Source organism: Tachysurus fulvidraco, chromosome 16 (genome assembly GCF_022655615.1).
Source record: "Tachysurus fulvidraco isolate hzauxx_2018 chromosome 16, HZAU_PFXX_2.0, whole genome shotgun sequence".
NCBI classification, from domain to species: domain Eukaryota; kingdom Metazoa; phylum Chordata; class Actinopteri; order Siluriformes; family Bagridae; genus Tachysurus; species Tachysurus fulvidraco.
In genome coordinates this window covers 3,321,788-3,345,805 of record NC_062533.1, presented here as the reverse complement: position 1 = coordinate 3,345,805, position 24,018 = coordinate 3,321,788, and the positions used below count along the sequence as shown (strand labels likewise).

The 24,018-nt window shown below is 42.1% G+C and overlaps 1 protein-coding gene across 11 annotated transcripts in view; it reads left to right on the top strand.

Annotated features, from left to right (window-relative positions):
• The window catches only part of LOC113653658 (phosphodiesterase 4D interacting protein), an 82,230-nt gene that overhangs the window by 50,948 nt on the left and 7,264 nt on the right, over positions 1–24,018 (top strand). For 10 of the 11 annotated variants that reach the window (XR_007138088.1, XM_047801619.1, XM_047801618.1 and 7 more), the window contains 17 exons: positions 185–379; positions 1,615–1,863; positions 3,660–3,729; positions 6,442–6,554; positions 7,214–7,386; positions 7,481–7,685; positions 7,963–8,050; positions 8,142–8,246; positions 9,583–9,922; positions 11,702–11,937; positions 13,250–13,304; positions 18,090–18,331; positions 18,854–18,994; positions 19,144–19,317; positions 20,300–20,518; positions 20,923–21,054; positions 23,834–23,953. Coding sequence is in view for 10 of the 11 variants with exons in the window: in XM_047801619.1 (XP_047657575.1) it covers positions 185–379; positions 1,615–1,863; positions 3,660–3,729; positions 6,442–6,554; positions 7,214–7,386; positions 7,481–7,685; positions 7,963–8,050; positions 8,142–8,246; positions 9,583–9,922; positions 11,702–11,937; positions 13,250–13,304; positions 18,090–18,331; positions 18,854–18,994; positions 19,144–19,317; positions 20,300–20,518; positions 20,923–21,054; positions 23,834–23,953 (2,857 nt within the window). In the remaining variant the exon portion in view is untranslated. The remainder of the gene's footprint in view (positions 1–184; positions 380–1,614; positions 1,864–3,659; positions 3,730–6,441; positions 6,555–7,213; positions 7,387–7,480; positions 7,686–7,962; positions 8,051–8,141; positions 8,247–9,582; positions 9,923–11,701; positions 11,938–13,249; positions 13,305–18,089; positions 18,332–18,853; positions 18,995–19,143; positions 19,318–20,299; positions 20,519–20,922; positions 21,055–23,833; positions 23,954–24,018) is intronic. The other variant, XM_047801615.1, reaches the window with a different exon arrangement.

The window sequence follows — 24,018 nt, the reverse complement described above, 5'->3', positions numbered from 1 at the left end:
ATAATAATAATATAATAATAATAGTATAATATGTACATTTTTTATATAGAAATAGTTTGTTTCCTATTTAAAACAAAATAGTAGAATGTAATCATGTGTGTGTGTGTGTGTGTGTGTGTGTGTGTGTGTGTGTGTGTGTGTGTGTATTGGAGTTTTTGGACTAATTTGTCTCATTGTCCTGCAGGAGATCACAGCTGCTGTCTTCAGTAAGGTGCCTCTGAGCTCCAGCGAGGTCGTGGAGAAGCTGAAAGCTCAGTTGCAAGTAAAGGAGCGACTTTTCCAGGAGCTGCTGACGGAACACAGCCGCCAGACACAGGAGCACCACACACACATCCAGGAGCTGCTTAATGCCATGCGCACCAGGGAGCAGTGTGTCAAGGTGTCACACCACATAGTGACACACACACAGAAATAAATACACCACAGTGACACACACACACACACACACAGTGACACACACACAGTGACACACATACAGAAATAAATACACCACAGTGACACACACACACACACACACACACAGTGACACACACACAGTGACACACATACAGAAATAAATACACCACAGAGACACACACATACAGTGACACACACACACAGTGACACACACACAGTGACACACATACAGAAATAAATACACCACAGTGACACACACAGTGACACACTCACAGTGACACACACAGTGACACACACACACACACAGTGACACACACACATACAGTGACACACTCACAGTGACACACAGTGACACAGACACACACACACACACACAGTGACACAGACACACACACATGCAGTGACATACATACAGTGACACACACACAGTGACACACACACATACAGTGACACACACAGTGACACACACAGTGACACAGACACACACACACACAGTGACACAGACACACACACATGCAGTGACACACATACAGTGACACACACACAGTGACACACACACACACATACAGTGACACACTCACAGTGACACACACAGTGAAACACACAGTGACACAGACACACACACACTGACACAGACACACACATAGTGACACACACACAGTGACACACACATAGTGACACAGGCACACACACACAGTGACACAGACACACACAGTGACACACACACAGTGACACAGACACACACAGTGACACACACACAGTGACACAGACACACACATACAGTGACACACACACAGTGACACACACATAGTGACATAGATACACACACACAGTGACACACACAGTGACACAGACACACACAGTGACACACGCACAGTGACACAGGCACACACAGTGACACACGCACAGTGACACAGACACACACAGTGACACATACACACACAGTGACACACACAGTGACACACACACAGTGACACAGACACACGCACAGTGACACAGACACACACACTGACACACACACACAAACAAAGACACACACACACAGTGACACTGAGCTGAAATAGTGAAGAAAAACACACAGTGACACACACACACAAACACAATAAACCCATTTGTCTTATTCGGTCATAAATACAAGTCCAAAATGAACACAATCTCTGTGATGATGAAAAACAAACGTATCCCAAAAGAGACCTAAACTTTAATTCCGTTTCCCAGGATGCAGCAGAGCGAGCGGGTCAGGTCATGTCGGAGCAGACGACACGTCTGCAGGAGCTGCGCAGGCAGGTGGTGTCTGCAGGAAGCGGATCATCCAGTACCTCAGAGCTTCCTGAAGACGTGCAGCTCGTCCGAGAGGAGCTCCAGCTGATGCTCTCCAAACAGGGGGAGGCACAGAGAGAGTTGTCCATCCTGCGCTCTGCCTTAGGAAACAACCAGAAGCAGCTCCAGAGCCAGACTGCACTCACGGTCAGCACAGGCACCTAAACCAACACCTGCCTTTAAACACATGTAGCAATTACAACTTGGAGTGTGGAAACAGTGGGGACTTCATTTGCTACTTGTTTTAGGGCTCATAGCCAAAACATCATAGCTCAAGGACTGTGTAACTGCGTCGAACGAACGCTAACACAATATTCTACATTTGAAAAAAGAGAATTGACTGTCGTTTCTCTCTCTCTCTCTATCTCTCTCTCATGCTCTCTCTCACTTTCTCTCTCTCTCTTTCGCTCTCTCATGCTCTCTCTCTTTCTCTCAATCTCTCTTACGCTCTCTCATGATCTTGTATTCATGCTATCTCTCACTTTATATATATATTTCGCTATATAATAATATATAAATTTCTATCAGATCTATCTTTCGTCATATAATGCTCATATATAGATATATATTTAGCTCTATCATGCTCTCTATACTTTCTATATATATATTAGATATCTATAATATATCATTCTCTAGATCTATATTTAGCATATCTAATGATATATATATCGATTATATTAGATTATAATGATATATAAATTTTCTATATCTATATTAGATATATCATGATCTCTATAACTTATATCGATCTATCTTTAGATATATAATGATATATATCAAATTTATATCGATCATATTTAGATATCTAATGATCTCTACTAACTTTATATCTATCTATTTCGACTATCATGATCTATCTCTTATACTCTCTATATTTTGCTATATCATGCTCTATTCATTTATACTCTATTATTTCGCTCTATCATGATTCTTCAATTTATCTATATATTTCGCTATCTCATGTCTCTCCTTTATCTCGATATCTCTTTCAATCTAATCATGCTATCTTCACTTTCTCATGATCTCTCTTCGCTATATATGATCTCTCTCACTTCTATCAGATCATCTCTTTCGTCTCTATCTCTCTCCACTTTCTCTCTCTCTATTGCTATTAATGCTCTATCTCACTTTTATTCTCTCTATTTAGATCTCAATCTCTCTCTTTCTCTCTCTCTCTTTTGCTCTCTCATGCTCTCTCTTTCTCTCTCTCTCTTTCGCTCTCTCATGCTCTCTCTCACTTTCTCTCTCTCTCTTTCGCTCTCTCATGCTCTCTCACTTTCTCTCGATCTCTCTTTCGCTCTCTCATGCTCTCTCTCACTTTCTCTCTCTCTCTTTCGCTCTCTCATGCTCTCTCTCACTTTCTCTCGATCTCTCTTTCGCTCTCTCATGCTCTCTCTCACTTTCTCTCTCTCTTTCACTCTCACGCTCACTCTCACTTTCTTTATGTCTATCTCTCCCTCACTTTTTTGATCACTCTCTCACACTTAACCCCCCCCATCTCTCTCTCTCTCTCTCTCTCTCTCTCTCTCTCTCTCTCTAGCTAATTGTTAACTTCTTTGAGCTCATATAATGCAGAAGAGGGCAGAAAGCACTTTCCTATGAATATGTCAAAAAAACATGCTTCATATGTCTTGGATTCGTGAAATCACGGATTTTCTCCACTAACCCTTGTCAGCTGTTATGTGATAGCTAGCAGGTGGGAATTGGCGAGATCAAATTAGAAAGAAAATTGGGATGTATAAAAATCCTTCATACACAGTGTTAATGCACTTACCTGGTAAATTTATGGGTTTTACGTTATTACATTATTGTAGCTACCGGTTCATGGCTCACTCTTACCCCATGATCGGGTTCACAAACTTCCGAACAGATAAACATGTACAGAACAGAGCTCAGCTCGGACGCTACACCATGCTGTATGTCTGTTCATCTGTCTTTAACAGAGTAAACCTGAGTGTGCGGTTACTATGGAGACGGAGCAGGCGGCGGCCGGCTCACACACCGATACTGGAGGTGGGCATGAAGACACTCACCTGTTTGGGCTATAATAACATCTCCTATACCTGCATCTTAGAGTGACCGTGTTGTGTTCTGCTGCTTTAATAGCTCCCAGTCATTATTAAAACTCCGAAGGTCACCTAACTAACCTGAATAACCGCTGCGTAAAGACTGTTTGAGATTACGGAGCAGCACATGTTCCATTTTGCACAACGTGACTGATAGATTTCGATGATTTCTGTTTTTAATTTATTAATGCAAGTCGGTTGTTATTTTTTTTATGTCATATATTTATTTCACTTGATATAAGTGTCGAATTGTAGGCTAAGTCAAAATCGACATTTCCTGTTTAAGTACGAACATTTTTTTTACACTTAAGTAAATTCGATATTTTTTTAATAATGTTAAAATCCTTCTTGGGACATCATGTGGATTTTTGCACATTTTTGCAATCAGCGATCCCTACAGTAGTGTGATCCATGATTATTATTATTATTATTATTATTATTATTATTATTATTATTATTATTATTAACGACCCAATCTTGTAATGAGTAGAGATAGATACATAACATTCTTTAAAAACTTGTGTGTAAAACTTGGGTGTTAGTCAGAATCATCCTTCATGTTGTATACGGAAACTGGAGTGAGCCTGTGCATGTGAAATAACAGAAACTGTTCTGACCTGCATGTATGCGTCGCTCATTTACAGGGTGACCGACATCTTTAACAGCAAGGAAATTTGTTTCTGTAATAGAAGTTACCGTCTTAATACAAATGTACTCAACACTTGTGGCTTTGCTTTGTAATGTGGCTTTTGAAATTCAGAAGAAATTTAGAAAAAAGATTTTATGCCTCAGAGATCAATACCTCTGTGATACCTGTACATTTTATAGCTTCTAAAGCTAACAAGCCTTGCAATAAATATCTGTGATTTTATCAGAAGCAGACCAAAGGTGCAAAATCCTTATCTGAACATTTTTTTTCTCCATATTTTCTCTCTCACTTTTGTATGGCCAGAAATTTGTGGAACTCTGAACATCACATACCAGATTTATTCCCCCTGTGTCTTATGTGAAGCCTTTACACTAGATGTGTGGGGATTTGTGATGATTCAGCTACAAGAGCATTAGTGAGATCAGACACTGATGGTGTAAGAGTGAGGAGGTCTGGGGTTCAGTCGGTGTTACAGTTCATCACAAAGGTGTTCAGTGGGGTTGAGTCAGAGTCCGGGCTCTGTGCAGGACGCTCGAGTTCTTCTACTCCAACATTAACACACCGTGAAGCTCTGTGCTTTGTGCACGAGGACAACGTCATGATGGAGCAGTGTCTGAGTCTCTTAGTTCCAGTGAAGGGAAACTGCTACAACACACACAGTCATTCTTTTTAATTGTCGAATTCCAATTCTGTGACAGTAGTGTGAGAACGAAGCGTATGGGTGTGTAGTTTCCACAGTCACAAGCACAATCAGTAATATATAATGGACACAATGTTCACAATCCACTCATAACCCCAACTCAACAACCACTACTAATTATTATTATGCACAAAAATCTATAAATATGTTTAATTTATATATCAGCGTTTCTTCACAAACCCCGATACAATTCACGTTAATAGCAAGAGAGTCGTTTCTCAACTGGCAACAAGGGTCAAGAAAAAACACATCATTTGTACAACCACTGGTGTCCTAAGTACATATCTATGATTACTATTATATTTGAAATAAGTGCTGAATAAACCACCTGAACCTTCTGCTGTATATCTGAGATTCGGCTGTAGCTGCAGTAAAAAATAGCAAGGATTTTTTTTTGCCCCCTTGCTAGCACAATATAATAATAATAATAATAATAATAATAATAATAATAATAATAATAATAATAATACAGTAGTAGTATCGAGTAAAAGATGTTTTTTTTATTTGAGCTAATAATAATAACAAAAAATAATAAATTTAATAATAATAATAATACTTATTATTAGCTCAATTGAAAAAATATATCATCTTTTACTCGCTAATAATAAAAATAATAGATTTAATAATAATTATTATTATTTTTATTTATTATTATCTCAATTATAAAAATATAATTTGTTCCAATGTGTCAAATATTTGCTGTTAGCAAACACCTCATATTTGATAATAAAACTTATATTTACACATTTGTAATTTTTACACGTGTGTGTGTGTGTGTGTGTGTGTGTGTGTGTGTGTGTGTGTGTGTAATTTAGCTTCCTTCTAGTAATAAATATATATAATAAAATATATATATAAACGTAGTCTAGAAATAGGGTTAATAATCTTAGAATTGATTTAAAGTGATCCTATAAGAGCTTGTGTGTGTGTGTGTGTGTGTGTGTGTGTGTGTGTGTGTGTGTGTGTGTGTGTGTGTGTGTGTGTGTGTGTGTGTTAGCTATAATGTTAGCATGCTAACACTATAATAACAACACTAAAAGCAGGACACTTCATCGTTTTCTCTCCTTTTTTGTGGAATTTTAGTACAGGAAATAACTCTATATTTTTTTTATTCCCTCCTTCTTCCTACCTTTTTGTATACATCTCTATGTAATGCACGGGGTTTAGTTGCTCGTGTGACGTCAGTGGTTTCCTTGGTGATCAAACATCGTGCGCGAGCGCGCGTCTGTGTTTGTGAGCGCGCGTCTGTGTTTGTGTGCGTGCGCGCGCGCGCTCGTACGTTCTCTAACCGCGTCCATGTGTCTTTCCAGACTCCACTTCAGATGTAGAAGAGGAGGAAGACGATGGTGCGAGTGAATTCCTAGAGAGTACTGAAGAAGAGGAGCCATGCAGAGTGACAGCACAGGCTTTAGCCAATACGCAGGTAAAATCCACAAAGTGCACAAACACAGATCACAATGTTTCCCAATCAATAGATATCATAATAATCATAAATTCCTTAATACTACTAGCTGTTTTTTTTTTGGTGTGATTGACAGTACAAACGTCCAATCATGTTTACTCAGCAATGACGTCATCTTAGCAAACATCTTATACAAGAAATGCAATTTGAGATTACAAAATTAATCCCTAATAATTCTATTTAAAATTAACGAATAGGATTATTTTTTAAAAGAGAAAGGAAACCGATAGCTTACAATACAATAACGATGTGTAGAATAAACCTTATATTCAGCGTAAGGTAATAAAAATCTGATAAAAGGATATAGCAGCATTCAGCAATCACCCAATCACGTGGCAGCTTCCCACATACTGTAACATCATTCAAATACAGGTCAAAAGCTAAAGTTAATTTTCACATCAAACTCAAAATTGATCTCAAATGTGCACTATGAACACTAGAATAATGTCACGTCATCATTCTTTATGTGCATAGGTGTTCCTAATAAAGTGGAAGGTAAGTGTTTGTGAGAACAGCGGTTTATAGTCCCGAATCCTGTAGATATTTTGGTAAAGAAAAGCAACCAGACAGACTTTATGGTATGATCCTGTGTATCATTTCCTCTTCTACTAACATTACAGGGCTACGAGCAACACGGAGAAGCCGAGACACCTCAGACTCTTGCAGAGGTGGAGGGTTCGGGGCTGGTTGAGGTGAAGCTGTTAGTGGAACAGAAGCAGGCGGTGGAGCGGGAACTGTGGGAACTGAAGGCCCAGCTGGAGAAGGCTGGCTTCACCTCTTTCTCTCAGATGAGGTGTGTCCATTCACTTCATGCCTTTAAAAGGTCTGTTGTCCTGATGCACTATGATGACGGAGCTGACTTGATGTGACACGACGTGTCGTTGTAGGAAAGCGTTGCTCAGCCTGCGTTCGGAAAACGAAGCGCTCCGAAACTCGATGCGGACCAACGGGGCAGAGGAGGAAACACACAGACTGTCAGACGAGCAGAGAGGAAGAGGAGTGCAGTGGCAGCCTGAGTCCTGTGAGGGCAAGAAGAGAAGCAGCAGAGTGCTTTGTCTCGACCCGGGAACTCAACTTTCCCTCGCCACACAGGTGAACACCACTCAGAGAGCTGTTTATGACACAGATATAGATGTACGTATGTATTAGCCGCGATAACCAACTACTCACTGTAAACAAGGTGAAGGTGTTATAACTAGTTTCACTCAGAATAGTTTTCTTCTCACAATGTAATAAAAAAAAGACAGTCAACAAATCTGGAGGAACAGGACAGCGTTTACTTCTAATGATTGGTTTGTGTCAAATTGATTTGTGTGTGTGTGTGTGTGTGTGTGTGTGTGTGTGTGTGTGTGTTTACTTGGAACTGAAGGCAGGAAAGCTGCAGGAGAGGCTACTGGTGTCTAAAAGCCCAACACAAACCCAAGCAGAGATGCTCAGAGGCTACAGAGAACAATTTGGTAAGTGTCTCAATTTCACTCACATACATTTGAGTTAACAAGTTTTGCTTCTCAAAACAATAAGAATCAAACTTTCATTTTTTTCCTCTAGTGAAGCATGACAGCAAGCAGGTACAGGTGGACCTGCAGGATCTGGGCTACGAGACATGTGGTCGCAGTGAGAACGAGGCTGAGAGAGAAGACACCAGCAGCCCAGGTCACTTTACCTGAGAATGACTGCAAGATTGAGAAGTTTTGCTGCAATACCTCTGTGTAACTTGTGTATATTAAAATGATTATTCATGTGGCATTACGTCAGCATGGTACACAGGACTACAGCGTTAGACAGGGCAACCGATGCAAGCAAGAGTCTGTAAACTGCTGTCAAGAGGCTATTATTGTCATTTCGATCATATATAGCTGATGCAGTACACAGGGAAATGATATAATGTTCCTCCAGGACTCAGAGCTCCAAGAGTAAATATTCACATAAGGTACATGTGTGCAACCTTGTGCAAGGCAAGAGACAGTGAAAGATGAGAGACGGTGAAAGATGAGAGACAGTGCAAGACAAGACATTGCAAAATGAGACATTGCAAAACGAGAGACAGTGAAAGACGAGAGAGTGCAAGACGAGACAGTGCAAAATGAGACATTGCAAAACGAGAGACAGTGAAAGACGAGAGAGTGCAAGACGAGACAGTGCAAGACAAGAGACAATGGAAGATGAGATACAGTGCAAGACGAGATACAGTGCAAGACAACAGACAGTGGAAAACAAGAGACAATGGAAGACAAGAGACAGTGCAAGACAACAGAGATTGTGAGACATTTGTAGATATATGCCATCAGCAGTTATTAGCAGCATTTAGAATGCAAAATGTGCAAAAACATTAAACAATGCAGAGATATTGGTGGGTTCTCTTGAGGATGGAGCTGGTTTTGAGGGACCAGGTGAGGTTCAGGAGTGACCAATGCCAGGTGAACATTATGGAATTCGGAGCTCTTGACGATTTCCACAGAGGATCTATCGATGTTTAGCAGAGAATGTTTACAAGAAATGTAGTGATGATTAGTATCATGATGTGGGGAAGTGGTTTGGTGTTTGGCAGCATTGTGTGGAGAAGCCTATGTACCTCCTGTTGGTGGTGGTGGCATGGATGCTGTGAGTTCTTGTGAGGGGTGGAAGACATCATCCACAATGCTGATGCAGGACTTAGAGATGCAGCATTTGGTGCTAAAAGGTGTCAGTGGTGGTTACCATGGTGGTTTTCAGCTGTCATCACAATTCTCTGTAGGGTCTAGAAGTCTGTCCAGTTTACAGATCAGACCCTGAGACAGCTGGGAGGATGCTTGCTTTTACTGCACTATAGGGGTGTGTGTCATTTCTAAGTGCTGACACTAGGGGGCGCACGAAACTAAACAATGACTATTATAGAACACTCTAAATACATGACATAAAAGTGTATTATTCATCAAGTACCTTGAGAGAGTTTTAGATATATCTAGAGTAGAGACAGGATCATGACATCACTTCCTCTATCCTTGTACAGAATTTGACGATCTCGAGCTGTGCACGTCTCTGTCGTGTCGAGACGGCACGTCCCACTGGTGGTCTGGTCTGGGTGCTGGGAGCCGAGCAGGAGCTGATGTTGCATCTCTGCAGCAGCAGGTGGAGGATCTGCAGGTGCAGCTTTCTCGCTCTCAGGCTTTGGTGCTCAGCCTGCAGACTCGCCTTCAGGATGCCACTCCAAATTCCACCCCCCGAAAGTCGAACCGGGACGACAGAGAGCTGCGGGAACTGGTGACGCGTGTGTCGTCTCTGGAGGAACAGCTCAGGAAGGGTAAAGGTCAAGCACAGCAGGAGGAGGCCAAGAGCACTACCAGGACCGGGTGAGTAACAAGTAATGGTGAGCTTCAGTATTATCACTGCTAGGGCATGATTAATAAATATTCAAAGCCTTCCTGGATATTTGAAAGCTCTTTGTTCACAAGAAAAATGTTTCATGTAATTTTTCAGAAACTTTAACAAGATCACGACACATTATTTATCTAAAGCAGTAGCACGATTGCCAATCGTCAGTTTTATATATTTGTCATCGTCCCTGCTACACTCGACCTTCCGATAATAAAATCATACTAATAAAATTATAAAATAAAATTATAAATAAAAATTTCATAAAATTTTATAAAATTAAAAATTTAAAAAATTGTAATAAAATTTAAGTTGTAAAAAAAAAAATGAAATAAAGAAAAATCCCATTTACGGTTAGTTGTAGTAGGAGTTTTATTACACAAGATGTCACCAATCAGCTGCTGCCTATTTTTGACATTGATTTTGAAACAGTAGAAGGGCTCCAGAGGTTTAAAAAAAAATCCACACATCCACGTTAAAATGTTTAAGGTTTATTATGTATTTAAGTAATATTTAAGGTTTATTAATGTTTAAGGTTATTAGTATATATATTTATATATATATATCATATTATGATATATATATATAGTCAAAATCATGTGCTACATTGTGCAGTCCTCCTCTGCCACAGTGCAAATAGGATTTGAAAGTTTTTTGTGTAAAAAAAATCTTATTCCACCCTCGATGTGAAATTATAGTATAAAAATGTAAGAAACATTTGCAGGGAAAATAAGAATAATCGTGGGTGTCGCTCTGCCCCGAACGAACCAATCACATTCAAGCTCATGTTCAGTAGTAATTATCATGCAGCTGTCATCAGTCATGTGATTCTGATTAACCACATCACCAAGATCACGACGTCCGTCCAAAATGCATAAAAAGACAAGATTTTTTTAAAAAAAGAGAGCTGCAGGAATGGACTATGAGACAGGACGACTAGACGGAAGCCCTTTCTCACAACAAATATCCAAGCTCTACTAAATCACCCCAAACTATGTGTCAAAATGTGTTATGGTCTGATTAGACCAATCCCAATGGTATAATCACCTCATAATTCCACATTTTTCCCCATAATTTGGTACAAGATAAAGCACATCACCAGCATCACGCTTTTATTCAGACAGAACTGGGGCCTTAATCAAAGGGCTTGAGAAAGGAATCACTGAACTGAGTCATTATTTGAGAACCGACTCATTACATTAAGCAACGAATCACCTGATTAAAAACCTAGTAATTGATTTTAAGAACTGAACTGTAACTGAATTAAGAACCGAACTGAATCACTGAATTGAAGACCAAGTCGCTATATAGAGAACTGAGCCCTATATAGACCTAATAAAAAAGCGAGTCACTATATAAAGAACCGAGTCACCTGATAAAGAACCGAGTCACCCGATAAAAGAACCGAGTCACTGAATTGAAGACTAAGTCGCTATATAGAGAACTGAGCCCTATATAGACCCAATAAAAAAGCGAGTCACTATGTAAAGAACCGAGTCACCTGATAAAGAACCGAGTCACCTGATAAAGAACCGAGTCACCTGATAAAAGAACCGAGTCACCGAATTGAGAACTAAACTATAAATGGTGCTCTGAGTCACTGCATTAAGAAATAAATGTCACACTGAACACCTAAAAGTGTAACAAACACTTATAAACTACTTAATAATGTGTGTCTTTATTTATTTATTATAACAGACATTATAACAGTATAACAACACATTTATTATATTGTATCCTTCCTCTGTGTATTGTAGGAAGTTTGACACACTGATCCAGGCTCAAGCTCGTGAGCTCTCTCACCTGAGGCAGCGAATGCGTGAGGGCCGGAGTGTGTGTCACATCCTCACACAACACCTGGGAGACACCACCAAATCCTTTGAGGAGTTGCTGAGGGCCAACGACATCGACTACTACATGGGCCAGAGCTTCAGAGATCAACTCGCTCAGAGCTCATCACTGGCACAGAGAGTCGGAGCCAAGATCAGCAGCCGTGAGCATAAACACACACCTCAGTGACACACACCACAACGAAAACACGAACAAACACACACATACACAAACACAAACACACACAGTAACACACATACACAAACACAGAGTCAGACACATACACAAACACACACAGTGACACATACACAAACACAGTAACACACCCAGTGACACACACACATACACAAACACACACAGTGACACACACATACACAAACACACAGTGACACATACACAAACACAGTAACACACCCAGTGACACACACACATACACAAACACACACAGTGACACACACATACACAAACACACAGTGACACATACACAAACACAGTAACACACACAGTGACACACACACATACACAAACACACACAGTGACACACACATACACAAACACACAGTGACACATACACAAACACAGTAACACACACAGTGACACACACACATACACAAACACACACAGTGACACACACATACACAAACACACAGTGACACATACACAAACACACAGTGACACATACACAAACACACACAGTGACACATACACAAACACAGTAACACACCCAGTGACACACACACATACACAAACACACACATACACAAACACATACACACAGTGACACACACATACACAAACACACACAGTGACATACATACACACACAGTACCACACATACACAAACACACACAATACCACACATACACAAACACACACAGTGACACACACATACACAAACACACACACAGTAAGACACATACACAAACACACACAGTGACATACACAAACACACACACAGTAAGACACATACTGTACACAAACACACACAGTGACACACACATACACAAACACACACACAGTAAGACACATACTGTACACAAACACACACAGTGACATACACAAACACACACACACACACACATACACAAACACACACAGTAAGACACAAACACACACACAGTGACACACACAGTGACACACACAAACACACAGTAAGACACATACACAAACACACACAGTAAGACACATACACAAACACACACAGTGACACACACATACACAAACACACACAGTAAGACACACAAACACACACAGTAAGACACATACACAAACACACACAGTGACACACACATACACAGACACACACACAGTAAGACACATACACAAACACACGCACACACACATACTCAAACACACTCTCACACAGTGACCGATACACAGACACACAACAGTGACACACACCACAATGACACACACACACACGCATAACACATTCGACTGTTTTGTAGAATGCAGATCTTCCTTTTCTATCACAGGTGATTATTCCGAAGCAGCAGATGACAGCACAGGTCATGAATTGCTGGCGATCCGGTGAGTTCTACCATTACACACACTCTGAGAGCCACGGAAACAAATCAGAAGCCATTTCATCTAATCTTTATTGTGTTCGTACAGCATTAGGGCAGCTTCTTATTGCATTACAGTATTGCAGCGAGTTTAACCTACTGTTTTTGCCAAAAATTCTAACTACATTTGAATCCCGGAGAAGGATGATGAGTTTTCCGGAATGAAATGGATTTGCTCTAAAGGTTAAAATATCCTGCGCATGATTTATCCAGCGCAGTCTGTGATCAGCAGCCTGCTTATATGTCAGGACCTGATGCTTAGTGGAACGATGACGGAGCCTGAAGGCACACTGCATTGACTCGTCCGGTCAGACTGAAGCGCTTTTTCAATCCATCTTCACTGTACACACACACACACACACACACACACACACACACACACACACACACACACACACACACACACACACACACAGAGTGTACAGGGCTGTGTACTGGATCAATAAGAGAAGATGAACTCATGTTAGTCAATAGGAATTTCAGCACAACAGCACTGTAGATTAAAGCGATCTTTTACCCTTCATAGAGAATTTTGTCAATATTTAACCAGAAAAATCAGCCGTCAAATTTTTAGTCAGCTGTTTCACTGAGAAAAGGGGGATAGAATCGGGCTTACACTCAGTACTCAGTATATTCCATTTAATCATCATTATCTGAGCCTTACATTATCACTACGATACCATACGTTATCAGAACACTATACTACAACGTCTTCCGGTCTGCTTTCCTCATGTAAACTGTGACGTTACTTCATTCGTCTTTGTCTGTCAGCGTGATATGATTAATATGAATCTCCATACCGTCACCACCGGTGCGGTGGTTCAGGGCTCAGGGCTCCGGAGCGTAAGAATCGCCGGGCAGGATGCCGTCAGTTTCACCATGAGTCTGTGTATGGCATGGACACATGGAGGCAGTGAGCTGTGTAGACTTGCTTATTTTGTGTGTGTGTGTGTGTGTCGGGGTGTGTGTGTTGAAAACAAGGCATCCTTGTGTGAGGAGGATGGAGGAGGCATACGGTAAACGGATGACAGGGACGTGTGAGACGATCATGTCAGCACTGTGCATTAATGAAGCTCCTGCTAGAGTCCTGACCCAGATTGTTGAACTCCTCTTTATCAAAACATCACATTGTGTGTGTGTGTGTGTGTGTGTGTGTGTGTGTGTGTGTGTGTGTGTGTGTGTGTGTGTGTATGGGATCTACCACCCGGGGTGTTTCTGCGTCATCATTCAGACTTGGGAATGTTGATGTACTGGTGGCTGATGCTCTCATATGTGAGATTTGTGGTACACCAACAGATGTTTCTGTGGATGTTCATGGAGAATCGTTGGCAAAAAGACTCCTCACCTTCTATCTATCTCACTTTAGGCTTTTTTTTTTTTAGACGTGTCACGTTACTGGTTCTAGATGACGATCAGAGATACGATGAGCAAAAGGTTATGCTTGAGTTCAATGCGATGGACAGTGAGATCATTAGCATTACAGGACAGATGGTGAGCCGGCTGTGTCATCGGTGTATTTTAGCGCCAGTTCATTCATTTATGTGGAGTCTGTTATTTGCATTGGTTTGATGTCCTTTTGTTTGTGTGTGTGTGCGTGTGTGTGTGTGTGTGTGTGTGTGTGTGTGTGTGTGTGTGTGTGGTGCTATTGTGTCTTTTTGTGTTTCCTCATGAGACCACGCTGTCAGACATTTGCTGTTTCACTCCTGCTGCCCGGATTAGGACAGTCTGTTGACTTAAGCACTAATCAGGTTAGATTATTAAACCTCACGAGAGAGTGAAATAGGTCAGAGTCAGCTAAACTACTGAGAGAGAGAGAGAGAGAGAGAGAGAGAGAGAGAGAGAGAGAGAGAGAGAGAGAGAGCAATTGGATGGTAGGAGGAATGAATACAGACTATCAGGATTATTCTGGAGTGCGACTGGATCTTGTCCTACTGCTTGGTTTTATTTTGTCTGGAAGAGCTTTCCGGGAGTCCAGCTGTCACTGCTAAAGGGATAAACAAAGCTGAAATCATTTTATTTAGCAAACTAATCTGTAAGAACTTCATGAAAGCTTCTTGTTTTGGGATTTTTGAGCTTCAACTGTGTTTGCGTTCAAGCACAATTTTTACTCCTACATTGACTTCTGTTCTGGAAGCCAAATGGCCTTTAGATACTCGGACACAACACAATGTGTCTGAGAGTCTTCCTCTGTGGAGACTTGCTAGCTAAAGGATCATCGATCAACTGGATCCTTAGTATCTGGGGAAAAAAAAACAAGTATACGCTGTACCACTGATTCTTCGTTTCTTGGCTACACACCAAGCCTAAACATCATTGTCCGCAATCTGGAAACGTCGTCTAAGAACAAAAGAAAGGAAGGGAAGCTCATTCGCTGCTTGGCGTAAAGCTAATGAGCAGCTAATCAGCATCCCGCGGCCCCACAATACGCTTCCTGTTCTGCGTGTTCCGGCCGTGTGATGGTCGAGTCCGTGCAGCCCGGGACAGGAGACGATGGTCACACTGTATCTCAGACACAAGGACACGCAGGCAGACGCACGGGCCGAGGCGCCATGGCGCCGCTCTGGAGATCCATGCTGTCTAAAAGCAGCCCATTGTACCGCAACTCGCTCTTCTCTTTCTCTCTGTGGGAGAGCCGGGTGCAGGAGCGAGAGCTGGTGCTGCTCAGAGGGCAGGTGGAGAGAGAGAGGAGGGCGCTGCAGCTCCACATCCAGAAGTAAGGCAGAGCATTTCAGAACACAAAATTCAGACACGGGGAGAGTGTGGGCTTTTTAGTGTGTGTGTGTGTGTGTGTGTGTGTGTGTGTGTGTGTGTGTGTGTGTGTGTGTGTGTGTGTGTGTGTGTGCACATGCAGGAGTTAGTGTATTGTCAGTACCAGAATTATTGGCAGCCTTTATAAATAAAAAAAAATATACATATATACCTTTATGTAACACATAATATAAAGTTTTTATAATATAAAGTTAAACTAGCTTAATTTTTCTTTCACAAAACGCTACTTTAAAGTATTGGCACCCCTCATTTTAGGGGTACAAGCACTGGTGCATAGATACCTTATTGTTATTCTACTGTTTTATGTCTTCTTCGTCGTCGTCTTCTTCTTCTTCTTTTTCTTCTCTACTTCTTCTTCTTCGTCGTCTTCTTCTTCTTCTTTTTCTTCTCTACTTCTTCTTCTTCGTCGTCTTCTTCTTCTTCTTTTTCTTCTCTACTTCTTCTTCTTCTTCTTCTTCTTCTTCTTCTTCTTCTTCTTCAGCCCAAAGAACCATCTGATAAAAAGTTTTGGCACACTGATTGTGGAGGGTCTACAAAACATTATGACCAAATTTGGGCCAAACTTTTCCAACTCTCTAGCACCACCATGAGGTCAAATTTGGGCCTAATTTGAAAGTGAGTTCTTCTAATGCAACAGATACCTTGCCGGCGCCACCTGCCGCTCTACAGTAACGATAGCATTCTAAAAAAAAATGCTTACATCTAGCTGTCTGTATTGAACTTCCTCCAAATTTCCTCCAGATCTTCAGACTTCAGAGAAGCACCAAACACACACCACACGAATGAATCTACAAATCACTCTCCAGTCATGTTGCTTAAAGTCATGGTCAAATATCCTTCTTATTCTTCTTTATTATTATTATTGCTTATATTTTTATATAAATTTGGTGAAGTCTACCCAGGAAAGGAAAAAAAACACACATCCTATTCCTGTCACATCCGGGAAGGAAGGAGACGGACCCGTACACGGGATAGCTTCAAAGGAATTTAAAGGGGTTCAATAAACGATAAAGACAAATACGGTAAAATGACGAGGACTAAAGACTAAAATAATACAAGACGATGAGACCTAACAATGAATAAACATAACCACAGGTAACCAAACCACATCGGCAACGCGGCTCACATTTATACGACAGACGATGATGACACGATGAGGAACAGGTGTGGAGACAGGGAGGAGCAGACGAAGGCGGGGCGGACACGTGACGAGGAACGATCACAAACACACGTGGCCGAAAGTCCGGGCTGATCCCTGACACGTCCACATCCTTGTTTTTTTTTTTGTTTTTTGTTTTTCTGATGCATAACCTGACTGTGCTGGTCCACAGCCATCTGTCTCTCGTGTACTAAAAGCTGCACTGGATAGAAAGCGCATTTTAACATCGCATAATCATGTCCAGAGAAAACGGGCCAAAAATCATATCCTTTATCATGTCAATAACTTGTTCTTTATAACTAATCAGAAATGTTTAAACAGAGGAAGCATCAGCGACGATTAAGCGTAGTAGATCTCCGCCTGCCTTCAGTGCAGACTCATAAACCCAAACGGTTTAATCACAGTACGACGGATGCGAAAGACGAAGAGCTTGCGGTCCGGAATAATCCTGAAGGGAAGCAGACATTATTTTTACTCATTTAGCTTCGTCACGTTTCGTTTCGTTCAAAACAGCCACAGTTAAGTGCTTTTGTTTCATTACCCGAGAGTTATTATCTGTGTCGAGATTAAGCGGGATTTAATGGAAGGACGTGTGGGGGGAGGAAATCATTTTTAATTTATTAAATAGCTTTCGATGAGAGCCACAATGAATAAAAAAGTTTTTAATGCAGACAAAACCCTAATCTCCGTCACTGATGAGTTCTGGAAATGTAGTCTGTAAACGGTTGTGCAAAGCTGTATTGCAAAAAGCGCTGACTCTTACAGATGAATTCATTTGTAATAATGGCTCTGGCTTTGTACTTTCTGTCTTCTGCTCCGCAGGTTAAGTAAAGAGCTCCAGCAGAAAGATAAGCTCATCGAGTCACTGCGCTTTAAACTCCAGCAGCAGCAGCAGCAGCAGCAGCAGCCCGGTGCAGCTTCATCCACCACCATCCCCTCACTCTCTGACCGGTCAGAGCGTGCGTCCTTCGTCATGGATGAACAGGGTTCCACTAATGCAGACCTGGACCTGTGCTCAGAGCTGGACACAGTCAGTGATTTTGGCCAAGAGGATGTCGCTGATGGTACGCCATTCGAACACACGTTAAAACTGTGTGACACAAACACAATAGAGCTCATCCCGGGCCGTCGTCGTCGTACTAATCCCTGTTTATAATCCCGGGTAAAATGATGAAACCGAACCAGGCTTCAGACGTGTATCACGTGATTTCTTTACATTTACATTTACACCATTTGGCAGACGTCGTTATCCAGAGCGACTTCCATTATATCCCATTTTTATACAACTGAGAGATCGAGGGTTAAGCCCCCAGCTTTACTCAAGCGCCCAGCAGTGAAAGCCTGGTGGATCTGGGACTCGAACTCACAACCTTTCAATCTCAATCAATAGTCCAACCCCTTGACCACTAAGCTACCGGTCATAGAAACCCTGTGTGTTGTGTAAACAGTAGTTGCAGAGATAAGTCAAAATACGACCTCTTTGGGGTTGTTTGCTCGCAGCGTTTTGGGAAGTGCAGCTGTCTCCTAATGACCAGGAAAGTTCCATCTCTTCTCATTCTTATCTCACCCTCGCCTTTTCTTTACAGGCTCTCTGCCTCCTGCGCCGTCACACACGTATCCATCCAAGCCTCCATCCGTCGCTTCTTCACACGGCCACCGGTCCTCCGGCACCTGTCCCAGCATGCACTGCTCCTCTCCCAGGCTCATGGACGGACAAATACAAACAGGTTAGGACACGAGAGAACAAACAAGAGGAAATGCAATTGAATTAAATATTGCTGCCTGTTCTCTGGGAAAATCCTGAAGGTGGTCATAGAGAGTTTACTACGATAGAGCGGTTCGACCGATAAATTCTTGGCCCCCTCCTTTTCCACAGAGCTCAGTTCTCCTCACTTACCCCAGAAACCCCAATGCCTCTCTGCTCAGATGGCTTTTCTACCATTTGACCCCCACATACATCACCTGAGACCCCGCTCTAGCACCACAACGGGTTTCTCTCTGGCTGAGGTGCACCAGGAGCTGCAGAGGCTGCAGAGGCAGTTAGCGAACAGTGAGCATCTGTGTGTGTGTGTGTGTGTGTGTGTGTGTGTGTGTGTGTGTGTGTGTGTGTGTGTGTGTGTGTGTGTGTGTGAGACCAGCCTGCGCTTTAAAGATTATGTCACTATTGTTGCACTGGAATGATCTTTCTCGTCTACTCACACACTCGTGTCTGACATTCAAGCAGCTTCTCTTCTGAGAATTTAGTGATTCAGGAATAAAGCTAATTATTTTTCTCTCAGTTCTCTGAATTGGTCTGACAAAGACAGCATGGCATGTTTGATGGAATCATTGTTCAGATTTTGCATTGTGTATATAAATGAGGTCATGGGAGAAACTCACAATCTCCTCTTTTGTTTCATTCGTTTATTTGAGAAATGAATTTTGGAAATAAGGGAGGCACGGTGGCACTTAGTGGTTAGCACGTCCGCCTCACACCTCCGGGGTCTGGGGTTCGATTCCCGCCTCCGCCTTGTGTGTGGAGTTTGCATGTTCTCCCCGTGCCTCGGGGGTTTCCTCCGGGTACTCCGGTTTCCTTCCCCGGTCCAAAGACATGCATGGTAGGTTGATTGGCATCTCTGGAAAATTGTCCGTAGTGTGTGTGTGTGTGTGTGTGTGAGTGAATGAGAGTGTGTGTGCCCTGTGATGGGTTGGCACTCCGTCCAGGGTGTATCCTGCCTCGATGCCCGACGACGCCTGAGATAGGCACAGGCTCCCCGTGACCCGAGACGTTCAGATAAGCGGTAGAAAATGAATGAATGAGTGAATGTCACTAATCTGGTTTGTTGGTTTGTTTGTCGATCTTAATGAAAATGATGCACAGTTTGTTTTTTACATCTTTCTTACCCTTGACTAATGTGATTAAGCCACATTTTACGAGCTACGATTTACACGTCTTTTCGAATAAAGAAAAGCTCCAGATGCGCATGCGCAGGCGTTCTGTGGCACGGGTCTGTTAACCATCCACTGCTATCGAATTCTGTGTATTTCTGCAGGTTTTAGCGGCGCTCAGATCAAACCCATGCCAGGAGTCTTCCAGCCGTCTGACCTCGCTGACTTTCACCTACCGTCCCAGCATGCCTTTCAGCAGTCTCCTTTTACCAGCCTTCATCCTAGCCCCAATATCTCATATGGAGCTCCACAAAAGAGAGACAGCTCTAATCATGATGTTTCCTCAAGCTCATCGGGTTATCGGTCCGGTGCACGTCACACAGGTACCGACACTCTCTGAAACCTGCGTATGATAGAAAGTACAGGTTGTAGCAGTCGTGGCCTAATGGTTAGAGTCTGACTTGTAACCTGAAGGTCGTTGGTTCGAGTCTCGGGCCGGCCACGACTGACGTGCCCTTGAGCAAGGCACCGAACCCCCCTCCCCAACTGCTCCCCGGGCACCGCAACATAAATGGCTGCCCACTGCTCCCCGGGTGTGTGTTCACGATGTGTGTGTGTGTGTGTTCACGGTGTATTCACTGCTGTGTGTGTGTGCACTTTGGATGGGTTAAATACAGAGAACAAATTCTGAGTACGGGTCACCGAACTTAGCCATACGTCACGTCACTACTACTCACTACTTAACGTGTATAGATTTGCATTTTTGAAAACATCTGTTGTGTCACAGAGACCGACTTGATGAAGGAGCACCTGAGGGAGATCCGCAGTCTCCATCGACGTCTTGAAGATTCCATCCAGACCAACGAACATCTGAGACAGCAACTGGCAGAAAGACTCGGCTCCAAGATACAAGACGGAGGTCTGACACCAAAAATCCCGACGCTGTCAGAAATGATCGTCAGTGTGGATTTAATCACATACTGTAAATACACACGTGGACAAAAGTGTCGGTACCCTTCGGTCAATGAAAGAAAAACTCACAACGGTCACACTTTAATCTGACAAAAGTAATAATAAAATAGAGCTGCAAGCAGCGATGGCGGGCCCTCGCACGTTTTTTTTATCCTGACTCCCAGAAAACAATGCACGTTGGGCAAGTGCATCAAGTGGGTAAATATCAGTGGACTATTTTATGTTGTTACTGACCCATTTTGGGGACTGTAGGTAAATGAAACCCCACATTTTAGACAAACGGGGGCGCTAGTGAGCCGCTTAAGAGACACACCTTTGTCTGACCTTTTTGTCCACACTAAACAGCCGACAAATGTGACGTATGTGTCAAATTTCAAGCTAATCTAAGCACGCCAAAAGCCTTAAATATGCCTGAAATAAAAGTAAACTTTGACAGGATGCCATGGCAACGGTGGTTGAGATGTCTCGGCGTCATGTTCACCAAGTTTGCTGTCAATCGCATGAATTCCCTAGGAGGACTATTTAAAAGTTCCCCGCATGCAATTATGAAATAATTCAAAATGGCCGACTTCCTGTTGGGCGGAGCTCATAGTTTAGCAAATATGAAATAATTCAAAATGGCCGACTTCCTCATAGTTCATAGTTTAGAGCGCGAAAGTTGTTCGGGTCGATGAGATCTACATGCGTACCAACTCTCATACATGTGCGTACATAATTGCCCGATCTGTGCACAAATATTTGTTTTTGCATTACAGGGGGCGCTACAGAGCCCCCCTGCCACACCCATATTCCAGCCTTTGCCCGAGCCTGGCATCGCCCGACTCTGACGTGTGTGCCAAATTTCAAGAGTTTCCGAGCATGTTAAGGGACCCCAATTGGCCAATTAATGTGTTACATTAAAAACAAACAAACAAACAAACAAACTAATTAATTAACCAAGTAATTAATTAATCGACTAGAATCAATTAATTAATCAATTACTTAATTAATCAGTTAATTAATTATTTAATTAATTGATTTGTTGCTTGATTGATTGGTTTATTGATTGATTGATTGATTGATTGATTGATTGATTGATTGATTGATTGATTGATTGATTGATTAATAAACCGGAGCAAAAACAATAGGGCTTCACACCATCGGTGCTCGGGCCCTAATAAAAACATGCTGAAAACCGAAACATGCCGTCTGGAAAAGACACGCTTCAAACCGGACACAACCGGAGCAGTTTGCTCATGAGGAGTGGGACAGAATACCCGCTGAGAGGTGCAGACGTCTCAGTGAGCGTTACAGGACGTCTGATTGCAGTGATCGCCTCGAAAGGTTGTGCAACAAAATATTAAGTTAGGGCTGCCATCATTTTTGTCTAGGCTTGTTCCATGAGGGTTTTTTTTTAAATACAGTAATTCCGTCGAAGCGTGCTTGAAAAGCGATGTCTGACTTTCATCGGTTAACATTCATAGAATTTTGATTTATTATTACTTTTGTCAGATTAAAGTTTTTTCTGTGACCGTTGTGAGTTTTTCTGTCATTGCCCGAAGGGTACCGACACTTCTGTCCACGTGTGTATTCATCATATCTGTAATTGTGGTTTGGAACACTGATGAACTTGTATACGTTATTAATTAACATTCATGACCTAGATATCACTTGTGATCACTGGGTCTATAGAGAGCTTCTATATACACACAGTACAGAGCAAAAGTTTGGACACCCCTACTTCTCATTCAAAGAGTTTTCTTTATTTTCATGACTATGAACATTGTAGATTCACACTGAAGGCATCAAAACTATGAATGAACACGTGTGGAATTATATACGTACGTAACAGAAAAGTGTGAAACGACTGAAAATACGTCATATTCTAGGTTCTTCAAAGTCGCCACCTTTTGCTCTGATTACTGCTTTGCTTTTACACTCTTGGCATTCTCTTGATGAGCTTCAAGAGGTCGTCACCTGAAATGGTCTTCCGACAGTCTTGAAGGAGTTCCCAGAGATGATTAGCACTTGTTGGCCCTTTTGCCTTCACTCTGAGGTCCAGCTCACCCCAAACCATCTCGATCGGGGTTCAGGTCCGGTGACTGTGGAGGCCGGGTCATCTGGTGCAGCACCCCATCACTCTCCTTCATGGTCAAATAGCCCTTACACAGCCTGGAGGTGTGTTTGGGGTCATTGTCCTGTTGAAAAGGGGGTGTGTCCAAACTTTCGGAAGGTGTGTCCAAACTTTTGGTCTGTACTGTATATCTATATACATTAACCATAACCTTATCGTTTAGGTGTATGTAGCTTCATGAGTTTTGTGTTGAGGAGATAATCGCACAATTCGTCTCAGTGAGATGTTCTTCGTCGCGTCTGGCTTGATCGTCCAAGATCCTGGATGATTTACATCCTGAATTGACATATTTCATGAAAACACTTCATTCTTAAAATCCACGTCAAATACCATTGGCTTTCATTAAATCAAACCGAACATTACAGATCTCAAGGACTGAATTTTATGTGGCGAGAATTATATATATATATAAACTTGCATAATTTTATTAACTCTACAACTTCCAGTAATCTCTCTGGTAGAAATCCGAATACGGGTCGTGACCTATCTGAACATACAGAGATCTCAACACCTACAATATTGCTTTACACTCCTAGAACACGCTTTAAATTTTTTTTTCTTGAGCCAGGCTCAAGCTTCACGGAATGACGTTCCTATGTTTCTCACCTATTAGGTGCTCCTACAAACATCTACATCCAGGGTCTCGACTCGGTCGGTCAGCTGTCTAATGAGGTACGAGTGCTTAAGGAGGAGAATCAGGCTCTCCAGAGTCAGCTCCAGCAGGCCAGCAGAGGTACAGCATATAGCACTACAGGAGAGTTGATTAAACATGTTCAATAGGAACACCTCTACACCACA